This window comes from Poromitra crassiceps, assembly GCF_964638095.1.
Source record: "Poromitra crassiceps genome assembly, chromosome: 12".
In the NCBI taxonomy this organism is placed as follows: domain Eukaryota; kingdom Metazoa; phylum Chordata; class Actinopteri; order Beryciformes; family Melamphaidae; genus Poromitra; species Poromitra crassiceps.
The window spans coordinates 37,925,052-37,939,995 of record NC_139632.1 but is presented as its reverse complement, the minus strand read 5'-3'; the positions used below and the strand labels follow the sequence as shown (position 1 = coordinate 37,939,995).

At 44.8% G+C, this 14,944-nt stretch overlaps 1 protein-coding gene across 1 annotated transcript; it reads right to left on the bottom strand.

Annotated features, from left to right (window-relative positions):
• Positions 1-218: 218 nt before the first annotated feature.
• LOC310786475 (DNA repair and recombination protein RAD54-like) lies at positions 219-13,631 on the bottom strand. Its single transcript, XM_083647699.1, has 18 exons — positions 13,511-13,631; positions 13,054-13,143; positions 11,755-11,865; positions 11,588-11,648; positions 11,365-11,500; positions 9,218-9,287; positions 8,839-9,127; positions 8,224-8,348; positions 7,288-7,438; positions 7,016-7,142; positions 5,860-5,934; positions 5,410-5,540; positions 5,010-5,120; positions 3,797-3,920; positions 3,602-3,680; positions 3,337-3,516; positions 2,890-3,053; positions 219-1,323 (listed from the first exon to the last, which is right to left on the bottom strand). The coding sequence occupies exons 1-18, from the start codon at positions 13,511-13,513 to the stop codon at positions 1,122-1,124; spliced, it is 2,229 nt and encodes a 742-aa protein (XP_083503825.1). The 5' UTR covers positions 13,514-13,631; the 3' UTR covers positions 219-1,121.
• Positions 13,632-14,944: the final 1,313 nt, after the last annotated feature.

Below are 14,944 nucleotides of genomic sequence, written 5' to 3'. Positions count from 1 at the left end.
ACTGAGACACACAGCTAAGGCATGTAAAGAAATATCCAATCTCCTCGCTGATAAGTCTCATTTGCTCATGTAGATCATATAGAGCAGGGGTGCCCAACCAGTCGATCGCGGTCTACTGGTCGACCGCGGACTGACCCCAGGTCGATCGCGAGGGGTGTCAAAAATCGATTATAAAAAATAATAATAATATAATAATCATATAATGAAGTACATGCAGTTGTTTATTTTAATTATGGATCATAATACAATGCAATTCCAAATGCACTTTTATTTTAAAAGTAGCCACACAGTGAGAAAAAAGTAAAAATAAATCGTGTATTGGGGGGGGGGAAATTAAAGATAATCGAATCGAATCGTAGCCCTCTGAATCGTAATCGAATCGTGAGGCCAGTGAAGATTCACAGCCCTAATGTCAAGTGGTTGTGGCACAACGAGAAAGTGTTGTGAGGTTAGTTACTGCAGGCTGGAAACGATGTGTGTGCGTTTGCGATGTTGAAACTGGACTGGTAGATCTCGGGAGGCTGGCTACTTGAAAGGTAGATCTTGGGTCAAAAAAGGTTGGGCACCCCTGATATAGAGGCACCAGCATTTCATAACAGTTTAAAGGTTCCGTGCAGGGATTTAATTTTAACGTTACAAGCAGAGGGAAGATGTGCGCTCGCTATGACGACCAGTTGTGGGCGGAGCAGACACTATCAGGTCGAGAGCGGAGTAAAGCCGAGTTGAGACGAGCTGTACGATGCAGTACCATGCGGTGGAAATGACCATTATTGATATCTCAAATCCAAAAGGTGTCCTGTCTCCATTGTTCATGGACAGTTATAACAGTGTTTATGCGTTTTGGCACTTGGCCTACAGCGGAAGAATTATTTGTTGCTTTTTCCAGCCCATGAAAAGGGTATTTGTTGCGCTTTACAGACCTTTGTAACATTTGTGCCAATAAATGTGATCCTGATGGATTAACAATCATTCTCAACCCTTTTATTTGTTTTCTATTTCAATTAAAACTCACTGCAACAGAAAACATGAATGTAAACGGAAATAAATAAGCTGTAAAGCAGTATTTACATGGAGGGACAGAAAGAATGGATGGGGACATTGTTCTCTCCGTGCGTCTCCTGCTAGACGAGCCCCTTCTGGTCCTCATGAGAGCGCTGGTGGAAGACGAAGGAGACGGCGGCGTCCCAGGAGGCTCTGAGCACCGGGTCCCTCAGGCCCTTCTTGTCGGTGCAGTGGTGCCACTGGGAGAGGTCGCTGGTGCAGTCCGACTCGTCCGGAGGAGGTCGCACCTGCCTGCCGTTAACACAGCGCCGACAGCGGAACCTGACAAGGCCACAAGTGGGAGCAAGAGAGGCTGTTTAGGAGGCAGATACAGTCCGATGTGCATGCAGTTAGATGTTTTGGTTCTGTACACATTTGACTTTGTATGTGAAATGACAATTGAGGATTTTAATCTGAGGCTATCAGGGTTCCCACGGTCATAAAAGTTCTGGAATTTGAAAAACGGTTTTCCCGGCCTGGAAAAGGTTTGGAATGAGCTGTTTTGGAATGTACTCTGTTTTTTGGCTATTGTTAAAAATATGTTTATAAAAATCCCAAAATATGTCTAAAGGTGTATATATTTTTTTTTGTATTACTAATTTAAAATCTAGACCTGCGCGGTTGACTCTTCACTAGTATCACGTGATGTCATATTCAAAGTATTCCCATGTTTGGGAGTTCACATTCTCGATTAGAAGCAGCTATATTACGAAACCGTTTAAGTGAGCGAAATGATAGGCAAATACTGCTTTGTTTCATCAATCAGGTCTCACGCAGGTGCAGAACATATAGTACGTGCTAGTTGCCTGTCTGCTGTGGTATTTGATTTTGCGTTGTGTTGAGCTGAACCCAAAAATGACTTTTCTTTTCTTTTAGTTCAAATATCTGGGTATGCAGTGCACCTATTTAATAATGTATGGGGAAAAAAATCACAAAAATCGAATTTCTTTCGTTTTTCACACTTTTTCACATCAAAAGTTCATTTTTCAAGATTTCATTGATAACAGTAATGTACAGTTTGCTGACATCACCTACTACTATAAAATTTCTACCCCATTTCAACCAATCATATCACGACATGCAGCTGTCAATCAAATCTTCATTTCAGGATAATTTTCTCTTCCAAATGAAGTAGAAAATGGCACCTAGTGCCTGTCATCTGGCATAATTCCTATCCCATAAACTAACTACTACCATGGCCAATTGTTAGAAACATGAACAAAAAACAAAAACTATAATCTCTAAGAATGCAAAGAAATGTAACTGGCTCGTTAAAAGGTGCATTCCAGGGATATCGAATTTACAGAAATAGTGTAAAAGGTGCGCGCTTGAGAGCGTGGTTGTCAGGGGTCTGCCCTCGGAGATTCCAGGCGGGCGGGCAGCACCCATGCATCGGATTGTCCGCTTGCTCCGCACGAAGCAGCTGGCTGCCTGGTAGTCCGCGGATCCCACTCGCGTAGCACGACAACACGCTGAATCCCACTCGATTTGGGGGTGGAACACGCCATGAGTGACCAATGCCAAAGCCAGTCGACAGAATTGTCAAATCAAATCATCGACATGATGCTATGACCCGCCTCTCAACTTGTCATCTCAGACAAATTATGTTTTCAGTCTGAAACGGACTGCGACGCACGTGACCAACGGGTTCAGTTCGACTTTAATGTTTGTAACATTAGGAGGAAACACTGAATGAACATCGTCTTTCAGTCGCTTCAATCCAAAAGTATTGCTACAGGCCTTCAGAGCCCCATATCAGTCAAACTGTAGTCCATCCATATCTTGTGGGTGTACAGTATGTCATCTTGTCTTACTTGTCGTGTGTGTCGCTGAAGGATCTTGTCTTACTTGTCGTGTGTGTCGCTGAAGGTCTCCTCGTTGAGGCAGAACAGCTCTTTCAGTTCCCCCAGGGAGAAGTGTCGCTCCACGTCCTGCTCCTCATCCACCACACAGCTGCTCAGGGCTTTCTTATGGGCCTGCCTCTGGAGGATCTTCTCTTCTATCGTCCCCGTCTGCAAGCACAGACAGACAGACACAGACACACACACACACAGACAGACACACACACACACACACACAAACACACACACACACACACAGACAGACAGACAGACATGCACCCAATGACAATTAACATGTTGATGTTCATAAGGTTGCCGCTGAGAATGAGGGAGCAGTAATATGGCTCTCTCACAGCTCCACTAAATTTAGCGATACATTCAAATGACGGAGTCTTTTACAGCCTATGGAACTCACGGAGAGCAGCCTGTAGATGTATAGATGTATAGAACTCACGGAGAGCAGCCTGTAGATGTAGCAGGTCTTCTTCTGTCCGTCTCTCCAAACCCGCGCCATCGCCTGCTCGTCATTGGCTGGGTTCCAGTCCGGATCGAACATCACCAAGCGGTTAGCGCCGATCAGATTCAGGCCACAGCCGCCCGCCTTGCTGCTCAGCATGAAGATGAACTCTGGGTTCTGACAGAGAGAGGACAAGATTTCGATGCGGCGTCTAATTCTCCTTCAAGGTACATGATCATTTCAAACTTAGGCTCCAACTCACTGATGGACTGTTGAATCTTTCCACAATCTTTGCCCTTTTCTTGATGGACATTGTGCCGTCCAACCGCACATAGAGGTATCTATAAAAGAGCAGGAGACTGTTTGTTGCTTGCCTTAACTCATAATACACTACGGTACTCACATCACTTATACAGACATACTTTAATGGCAGTTATTCCTCCACAACCCCAATCACCTGCGAGATCTGCACAGCTTTTCAAAGAGGTCCAGTGTTTGAGTGTAGTTGGATACGAGCACCACCTTGTCACTACTTGTGCTCCTTGTCATTGCCAGAATGTAGTCAAGAACCAGCATTTTCCCTGGAAGCAAAGGCACTTCATTACAATTTATCATCCAGAAATAGAATAAAAAAAAATGCTGAGGATGTTCTATGAGTCGGTAGTGGCCAGTGCCTTCCTGTATGCTATTGTGTGCTGGGGCAGCAGGCTGAAGGCAGCGGACGCCAACAGACTCAACAAACTGATCCGTAAGGCCAGGGACACTGTGGGGCTGGATCTGGGCTCTCTGACTGCGGTGTCGGAGAAGAGAACGTTGTCCAAGCTACGCTCCATCATGAGCAATGACTCGCACCCACTCCACGGCGTGCTAGTCAAACACAGGAGCACGTTCAGTGAGAGGCTGATCCCACCTAGATGCAATACGGAGAGGCACAGGAAATCATTCCTGCCTGTGGCCATTGGACTCTTTAATGCCTCTCTTAAAAGAGCACCTCGGAGACGCTCAGTCTCCATGAGACTGAGCCAGCCGATAGGTTAACTGTGCCTGGCTGAGCCACGTGTAATGTGAAGGGCAAGCCGACTTAATATAAGTCCAGTGTGCAATAACTGCAATTGTCACGTAATGTATACTTACTCTACTTATTTTGCTTACTTTATACGTACTCTACTTATTTTGCTTACTATCGCATTTGACTACTGTTTATTTTATGCTATGTTGTGTTCTGAGTGCGAGCTACTGTAACCTGTCCCAATTTCCCCCCGGGGATCATTAAAGTCTTTCTGATTCTGATTCTGAAAAAGGCACAATGCAGAATTCAGCTGAGCTGCGGGCGAGGCCACACAGCGGGCGAGCCCAGGGGTTAACTAATGTAGGCGGGACCAACCTGGCGGTATGTGAAATAGCAGAGTCCTGATTGGCTCTGAGAGGCTGTTTACAAATGAGCCACTAAACCCCAGCAACTTGTCTGAGCTGGAGATAGCGACTGTTTGACATGGCGCTATCATGTAGAAAATGATGGTTCAATCAAATCTATGTTCATTTTATTTATATTGTTTATTCCTAAAACCACAGATGAACAATTAGTCAACTGTGATGCACAGTGTCGACTAGTAGTCCACTCGTCTGTGAGAGCCCGAGGCTCCACAGCCCTGATGAGTGAAGGTTCTTACCGGACAGCTGGGGCTCCACGGCTTTAGTGCAGTAGCCGGGCGGGAAGAGATCCAGAGCCCCCTCAAAGCCTTCTTCACCCTCCACACACTTCTCATAGATAAGAGCCGGGTCTGAGGCACAACACCACATTCAATACTTCTTACCAACAAAGCACCACTCTCAGTGAGACAGACAGAGTGGGTTAGACACTGAGTTTAGACACTCAGTGAGACAGAGTGGGTTAGACACTGAGTTCAGACACTCAGTGAGACAGAGTGGGTTACACACTGAGTTTAGACACAGTGAGACAGAGTGGGTTACACACTGAGTTCAGATACTCAGTGAGACAGAGTGGGTTACACACTGAGTTCAGACACTCAGTGAGACAGAGTGGGTTAGACACTGAGTTTAGACACTTACGATTGCACAGTTTCTTGAGCGATGTGATGGAGGACAGGGAGGAGACACTTATTTTGCCCTCCTGCAACGCCTCAATGGGCTTGGCCTGCCTCAGGAACTGCCTATACAGCTCCTTTTGGAGAGGGGTCAGCCTGCGGCAAACAGATACAACCAAAATCATGAGCTACATCAATCAATGAAAACATGAGCTACATCAATCAATGAAAACACTATAACCATTTTAAAAGAATTGTCCGATTTTGCTCAATACTTACAAATATACAAACGTTGATTAGTTCAAAAATAATACTCACTACTTGGCTAATGTATCACCATTGTTGATCGAATGGTACTATTGAGTTGTATGGATTTTCAATGTGCCAGCAAGAATCATTTTATAAGAGTAGTCATTTTTAAATGGTGAATCCGTTTTGGTATCAGACTTTATACTATAAACCCTATGAACAATACCTGCAGCAGACCACCTGCTCAATCTTCACAGGGAGATACTTGGAGAGGATGTCGGATGTTCTCCTTATCAAGCACCTGTTACAAGACAGAACACGCCTTTATTAGTGGAGGTTTCAGTCTGTCTGAAGAGTGAAGAGATGATGGTAAACTGAGATGATGGTAAACTGAGATGATGGTAAACTGGACCAGCTCCTGAAAACAATCATTTCACACCAGATGTTTCCGAAGACTCGGTACAATGTATGCGCAGGAAATGCTTTCTGTACAAAGTGTGTTTCCCAATTGAAAAATGAGACCACCTGTATTGACAGTGTATACGAAAGCATAAAAAGAGTGAACAACAAAAAGTGCACTCAGTAAGAGTGCAGATCTCCGTCAGGAACTCGTCTTTGCTTGAAAGACTGCAGAATGTATTTATTTTTCACAAAATGTATCCACCAGCCACACTGCCGCTCCCTCACCCACTCTGCTAGCTTAGCGTTAGCCAATTAGCCTGCAAGACTGCTCTTCATCGACACACAACCGCTAACACAACTTTCTGTCCTCAACTTGCAAGCTACAGTGAGTAGCTTTCCAACCATTATATACAGTATGTGTTTCCAACCGACTGCCGTTGATCACCTGCTGGCTGGAGGAGTGAGGAGGGTAATAATGACGGTATAAAACAAGTCAATAAAATAGGCTTTTCCAAAACTATGAATCACTCCAACCACGAGAGGTTGTTGTTGCATACATGTGCACAGAACATATTCGGCTGATTGGTTCAGTAGTATGCGAGATTAGCTGCGGACCGCAGAGCCCTACATTCTGGTCCGGGCTCGGGCCTGAAATTCTGACAAGCCGTAGGGCTCACATCGGGCTCGGGCCCGAACATGTAGGGCCCGGACTAGGGCCTAGATCTGAGGCCCGTGCAGGGCTCTAGCAGGCAGGCAGGCAGACAGACAGACAGATGACAGACAGACAGACAGACAGACACAATCCCATCCAGGCTGCACCCGGCGGAGAGGAATATGAAAGGAGGAAATAAAACAAGAAACACTACACTAAAAATAAATGAGATTACAAACAAACAGCACAAGGTTTAAACTACAAAACACTGATGTGAAACCTTTCTGGATGTCCTAACTCTTCTAACCGCCTGTTCCCTTTAGCTCACCTGTTGACAATGCGGATCAGCTCCTTGAGCTTCTCCTCTCCGGCCTGTCTGTCTTTATCACTGGCGGCTGCATCTCGGCCCTTCAGGATAGGAAGCTCAAACCGCTTTTTAAACTCCTGGGCGGTACCTGACATCCAGGAGAGAAAACACGCACGCGCACAGGCACACATACACACACACACACACATACACACACACACACACACAAAATCAGGAAGAGAGCAGAAAATAAGTGACGCATGTTTGAACCGTGTTTGTGTGTGACTGCTTACCAAGAATCCCACGATTAACAAAGTGCACCAGGCTGAAGTACTCCAGCAGATCATTCTGGATTGGGGTGCCTGATATCAGCACTCTCCTCTGGGCTTTCATGGCGTTTAGGGCCTGGTATGTCTGGTTGTCAGAGTTCTTCAGCCGATGACCCTGTAGCATGCACAATTGTTACGGGCACATAATCTCATCCAGGGTTTCTCAACTGACGACCCAAACCTGGGTCGTGGGGCCATTTTGAGCGGGTTGCGGACACCGGTAGGGAAATTAATAAATAAAAACAACGTTTATGCTGTGCCTTTATTTTGAAGGACATACCATGAAGCAGTACACTTCCTACTATGGCGAAGGCATGGCCCACCCTACTCTGCCTCTGATTGGCTTACCCTGGTATTTTACTCTAACCTTAAAGCCCCATTATGTAGTTTTTCTATTTTGGTGAAAACTGCGTCCCCACAGTTACAGATGCTAATACATGCTACACTTCCCTGTTTGTACATTCAGATCTATTTCTGCTTGTACTCTCTACTTTGTTAATCTCTCTGCAGTGTGTATAGGCTTAACTGATTCACTGGGGGGAATAGCTCCAAATATCCCCAAATGTTGTCTCGACTTGTTTTAGTGAAAGAATTCAGATTCTTAAAACTTGATGAGCGTCACCAGTTTAACCTTTTTTAACATATAGGAGAAGTCTAGCTTTTTATTTCATTGCTGTTGTTTTTTTTGCCATAGTTGCACTTTTTTTTTGTTTATTTCATGTTTTAACTGTGCATGAAGACATTGTGTATTACTGCACCATTTTGTGTGTTATTAAAAAAAAATCCAAAATTTGGGTTGCGACTAATGAGTAAGGAAAAATGGGGGTCCTGAGGCTAGTCCAGTTGAGAACCACTGATGTAATCAATGGAAGAGGTCAATGAAGTGGCTTAAGTAAGTACCTCATCACAGATGACAATTCCAACGTTGCCCTTGTGCAGAACCTCAGCGTGCAGGCGAAATGTCTCATAGGAAATGATCAAGATTGGAGTGGGCACCCTCAAGCCACGCTGAGTCATGAAGTTCACTGGGGAACACAAATCAAGGCAATTAACAAGCGGGCACAATTATTCTGATATTTTCAAAAGCCTGCATTTCTAAGGAAAAATCCACCCTAAAACCCTTTGTTAAAAACAGCTATTAGTAATGTACCTACCTTGTATTTATGGGTATTCTTTTTTTTATTGTTTGGTGGCATGTTTTCCTCATTCCTGTGGATAACTGGTTAAACGTAGGGCTGTGCAATTCATTTGAATTTTAAAATTTCAATTACACAATTTTGGCTTCCCAAAATTACGAGAAAATAAGATAATATAATAATATAATATAATAATACACATTATTCCACAGACAGCAGCTTCAACGGACCAGAATGCAAAAAAGAAAGAGAAAGAAAGCGTAAATTGGTTCTTTCTAACTCTAAGAGTGTCTCGATGGTGGATTTGTCCTGAATTTCTTTCAGATTTTTACAACCGAAAATAGTGCCGATTGAGACAGAAGAGGAGGGAGCGACTGACCCAGCTTTTTGTCGATCTCCTCCTTTGAGCCCCCGTCGATGGCGACCGGCGTGATGCGTCCCCCCAGCCACTTTGCCACTTCGTTGTACCAGTTGCGAACCAGGCTGGAAGGCGAGACCACGATGGCCTTGTCGATCTCCGGCTTGGCGTCGGGGCTCTGGCGCAGCAGGGTCCACAGGAGGGTGATGCACTGCAAGGTCTTCCCCAGACCCATCTCGTCAGCCATGATGCAGCCGTACGAGTCGGCGATGCGTCTCCCCGTCACACAGTCCCACAGGAACTTCACCCCCTGCACACACAAAATCAATCAATGAAAGGCAGCCATTGTTGAGCCACTTATCCATGCACGACAACCCGGTTAAAGTGTGAGGGGGTTTACCTCTCTCTGATGGGGTCGGAGCACTTTTCCCAAGATTGGATCCACGACGACATGGACCGGCAGTTTTTCCCTGGACAAGAGCAAATGCAGTTACACAACACCAACTGGTGTCACCGTCGCCAAACCTGACCACTTTTTTGACAATATTCTATCAAAATTCTGTTTCAACACCTGCTACAAATGATCAAGTGCTGTTTCCACTCGGTTTAATGGCTGAAACCACAAGTCAAACTTCTTATCTTTCTAGAGACATCTTGTTTGAATGGTTCACTATAGCCGTTTCCTTACCAGAGTCAGGGAAGTGACGTTATTGCTGGTGAAAAAGGTGCGAGCTGAAATCCCCAAAGCTGACCAGTCCTCTCTGAACGTTTAGCCCGCGCTAGTTTTACAGGGCCTTTCTCCTTCATGGTATATTCTTCTTCTGTGGTACCGTCGCCCAAGCGGCTCACCGCTACTTTCTCTTATCAAAGGCACTTTCATAAGGTATTTGGACCTTTTATCTTGCACATTTTAATATGAAACTTTACACATAGACTGTCAGATATCTGCGAATAAAAGGGACTTGCGACCGCGGACAATTAACCTCTTGAATAGACCGCAAAGAAAAAGGAAGTACGTCGCTCGGTCCGCAAACAAAGGGGGGGTGGGTTTGGGTGAAGGTGGTCAGCTGTGGCGTTAGTTCCGTTATGTCCATCGTGAAAACTCACAACATCGATGTTGTCACAGCAGTGACATTAATGCGTCACGGACGGTAAGTCTTCTCCACACACGGAGTGAGGAAGCAAAATACAACTACAAACTGTCTCCTAAACAGCGAGGAGTTTCACAGGGAGGACGTAGCGCGTGGGAGAATCACGCTATTCCGCCCAGCTCCCCTGCCCCTGAACAGGCGCCCCGACCGACCAGAGGAGGCACTAGTGCAGCGAGCTGGACACGTAGCCTACTCTTAAAGTCGAGCTGAACCCAAAAATGACTTTTCTTTTCTTTTAGTTCAAATACCTGGGTATGCAGTGCACCTATTTAATAATGTATGGGAAAAAAAAATCACAAAAATCTAATTTCTTTAGTTTATCACACTTTTTCACATCAAAAGTTCATTTTTCAAGATTTCATTGATAACAGTAATGTATAGTTTGCTGACCACCTAGTACTATCAAATGTCTACCCCATTTCAACCAATCATATCACGACATGCAGCTGTCAATCAAATCTTCATTTCAGGATAATTTTCTCTTCCAAATGAAGTAGAAAATGATGCCTAGTGCCTGTCATCTGGCAGAATTCCTATCCCATAAACTAACTACTAACTTGGCCAATTGTTAGAAACATGAACAAAAAACAAAAACTATAATCTCTAAGAATGCAAAGAAATGTAACTGGCTCGTTAAAACGCGCATTCCAGGGATATCGTATTTACAGCAGCGATAATGGCGCGTGCATCCGAGAGCTTGGTTGTCAGGGGTCGCACTTCGGAGATTCCAGGCCGACGTGCTGCACTCTCCGCTCGGCAACACAAAGGCAGCTGACTGCCTGTGGCTCTCTGAGCTCCCCTCAGCCACTAACCTCCCGTCAAAAGGCTCTTCCCGAGGGGAGCGCCACAACACACTGAATCCCACTCGATTTGGAGGCGGAACACGCCAGGATTGGCCAAAGCCAATCCAGTCCCCAGAATTGTCAAATAAAATCATCGACATGATACTATGACCCACCTCTCAACCTGTCATCTTAGACAAACTATGTTTTCAGTCTGAAACGGACTCATTATGCACACGACGAACAGGTTCAGTTCGACTTTAATCCGGTTTGCCACCTGCAGACACGGCCAATTGTGCCTGTATGGACAGATGCCCGACCAAGCCGGAGGTAACACGGGGGATGAACCTGCGACCCTCGTGGTTGGTGGGTAGGCAGTAGGCAGGGAATCTACTGCTACACTACCCGGAGGCCCCCTATGATTTCTGAGTATTCAAGTTCAACCAGTTTAAAAAACAGTTACTTCTCGCTGCCATTCAGAGCGCCAATGAATGAAGTCGCACAGTGCAAGTGCATCGCGTTGTTTTCCCTGGAGAGATCTCCAAGTAAAACATGGCTTCTGGAAGACATGCATCATAACTGTTGAATTTTCAACGCCATGTTTTTAAACTCACTTGTCTGCTTTGATCAGGTCATGAGTGCCCAAAGTCGGCGGCTCATAAAGAACCAACGCATCCTCTGCAAGCGGGTCGTGGAGTGCCCGCCTTACGCCTGCACGCTTCAGCCCAAGTGCCCTGATTCCCAATGAGCCTGTGAGAGGAGCGGAAAATCATTCCTCAATATTTACTGGAGACATAAAAGTGATAAGGAGAGCAATAGTGAGGAGGGAAATGTTACCTGTGTAATTTGGAATAGGAATTTTAAATGGCTTGGAGAGGATACTTCGAATAAATGCCTCCTGCAGAAAATAGTAAGCAGAAAGAGCAAAGCTCATCGCAAAGTATCGCGACAATTTCAACATTTTTGCAGCATACAAACATTACGCAAGGTTCACTTTGACTTACATGCTTTTCACCGTCTGTACATGCAGGCCGGTTGGTCAGCTGGGTCAGAGGCTTTCTGAAGGGAGAAATGTGGCTTTCTCTGATTTCATGATCACGTTTCCTTCTTTTTCCCTGCGAAAACACAACACACTATTCAAATCACATCACATCGCAGTAGCTTTCATCAACACTCGTATTCACTCATCAAATCTTCCTTTGTCAGTTTGTTGAACAGGTGGCATGATGGAGAAAGTGTGTAACTAAAATTAAATAAGCAAGTAAAGCTTTATTTAGATATTACAGTTACAAAGTGCAAAGGATACATTCCTGGTAGACCATTACTTCAGATCAGAGTTTTTAGTATATTTTTATTTCATTTGATTTGATTTATTTTTTGTATTTAGGGGGTCTTTAAGGGTTAATCAGTGTTTACTAAGCTTTATTAGCCTGGTTAATTAAGGGTTAATTCGTGCTCATTAAGCATTAACTCAGCATTAATTATCCCTTAATTAATGTACCCTTATTGTAAAGTGTTACCCAGCTTTCTTGCAAAGCCAAGAGACAGCTGAGTGCATCTCTGATAGAGTGCACAATCCGAGAGTGCAGAGAGCCTGGATACCCTGAATAGCTCTGGCTGAGGATGATTTGACAAGCCTGTTTCTGGTTTCCTGCCTTGTTGCCTGGTCTGTCTGTACTAGTCAAGGAACTGTGCCAGACAGGGGCTGCATATTCCATCACCGGGCGCACGTAGCCTGTGTAGATGTTATCAAGTTCTGGGTCTCGCACACCAAATTTCTCCAGGCGACGCAGAGCAAAGAGCTTCCTGTGTCACCATGTGGTCCACCCGGTTGTCCCATTATAAATGACTCTGGATGGTGGTGAGCCCCACTGTCACAGACTTCCAGGATGTTCTGGTCAATGGAGAGACTCGGCAGGGCGGGTGGATGCTTCAATGTGACTGACATGTAAGACTTTACATTTCTTTGGGTTGAGTTTCATTTTGTGGAAATTCGGCATAGAGGTGGTTAAATGAGCAGCGCAATCATTTTTCATAGTCAACTAACCAATTCCAAGTTGAACTGAGATTTAAAGTCATGCTCCACCAGGTGTGTACATTCTCCAAATAAGCCAGTAAACTTTTAATTGGTCGATTTTTTTTAATGGCATTTGGTGAACAAGTCTTTGTTACAGTATGCTCTAACCATACACAAGACAACGGGACTTGTCAGGAGTGTCTGCCAAGCAATGCACAGCATTGATGGTTTCAATGCTACAGTCAACTGCATTACAAGCGGAGGAAAAACAATAAGCTTAACTTACATCCCCAGCAGCAGGCGTCCAGTCGTCCTCTTCGGACGAGTCCCCCCCTTGCTTCCGTTTGGCAACCTGACTTGGAGCAAGACTCCTTCTCTGGGAACAACATTTAGGTAACATTAGATGTAAAGACAGACTGCTGATCAAACTAAAATTTAGTTTAGTCTAGTTGAGTTATTCGAGTTAAGTTGTGGACCAGTCAGTGATGTCATTTGTGCATGAATACTGGTCGACAACTTCACTCAAATCAACTCTCTAAATTAATGACTACAAAACTGCTTACAGTTTTCTGATATAACGCTATATACTACTGATGCTGTAATGATACTGTAATGAGTAAAAGCTGGTTGACAATCGGCAGTGTTCTTTTAATGTTCTAGCTAGCAGGCCAACACACAGGATACTGCCCTGTTTGGAGTCTGTATGTAGATACAACGTTACCAAAATCATTATCTGTCCTTACCATTTCCCTTGTAATCGTATCCTCGTTGTAGCACTTGGTTTGAGATTCCTGGCGTTAACGTTACTTTACTAGCTAGCTAGTCAGCGTTAGCTTGTGTCGGCTCTGTCTGTTGTTCCATTGCCCAAGCAGAGCAGCTCATGTCTGCTGGTGTGTGTGCTACTTTACAAAACACTCATCATAGGCGAATGGCTAAATACATTAGCTAGTACAGTTAACAAACAATAGTTTGCAAGAATTCCCAATAGCCACAATACAATACAATACAAGCCTGTCCAACAGGTCCCTTCTAGCCTTCGGTTTATTTACATCAAACTTGGCGCTAAATGTGAATCCGCCAGCCTGGTTTCCCCACGGTGGGCGTGGCTTTTGAATGACGTATAACTCAAGCGCGCTTACACAGTGACGTCGCGCAGGATGGCTACGCCCTCTGGCTACGCCTACGGCGTGATTTCTAACCCCACACAGGATAAGCAATAACCACGCCCTGTGGCGCCGGGATTGGCCAGGAGCATTGAAGTTTGGGACTAAAGCGCCTGGGTTTTTCAACTTTTAAAATAAAGATGTTTAAAAAACTATTGCTTGTTACATTTTCAGTGCTGTACCTTTTCTCTGGGTAAGCATTGAGCTTGAAATTAACGATATGATACATTATATTATATGAGCTATGAACGTAGCTTAGAATTATTGTGGTATTTATTCTGTCTCTCTCAATCTGGAGCATTGGAAGATTGTGGTTGTGGAAGAAACTGCCTGGTGAGACCATGGGGGTGAGACCCCCTCCCCCCCTCTCACCCGCGGTGGGCGTTGCTTTTGAATGACGTGTTACTCATGCGCGCCCTCTCCCTGCACAACAGTGACGTGGCGCAAGATGGCAGCCCTTGTATGCAAACGTTCCAGAAAAGAGCAGTAGCGTATTATTTTCCGCTTATATCCTTCCTTTCATACGTTTATTTTACAAACAGAAGACTCGTGTGTGCGGATGATTTATCACAAATATATCAACTGGAACAGGGGCTCCCTTTAGCTCTGAGAGGAAGAAGAAGCTAGCGTGAATCTCTTCAGGTGAATGGCTTAGCTGTGAAGCTAACGTTAGCTTCATTAGCCGTGAAGATAACGTTAGCTGTGAAGCTATTGGAGCTTTGAAGGATAAAGTTGTTAAGTAAATAGTTCAGGAGATAAAGTTCTAGTCACTGTGTGAAATGAAAATGTCTAAAGTCCAGAAGCTGAGAGCGGTGGTGAAGCAGCGACTAACTGCGGCTGTTGGAGATATATTTGGACTGTTTGAAAGAACGATAGCAGAGTACGAGGAGGAAGCTGCTCGCTCAAGAGAGGAGATCCGCCGACGAGGAAAACTGCTGGACGCTGTGCGGTTACACAGAGAAGCCTTGCCTCCAGACCTCCAGCAGCTGTTGGTCATTAAAGAAGTTTACCCTG

Bases quoted from the DNA above. Each gene is read 5' to 3' on its own strand.
- LOC310786475 (XM_083647699.1), bottom strand. The intron at 8,349-8,838 runs GTCAGTCGCTCC...TGTGTTCCCCAG, and splicing joins GGAGATCGACAAAAAGCTGG to TGAACTTCATGACTCAGCGT. The intron at 1,324-2,889 runs GTAAGACAAGAT...TGGCCTTGTCAG, and splicing joins TTCAGCGACACACACGACAA to GTTCCGCTGTCGGCGCTGTG.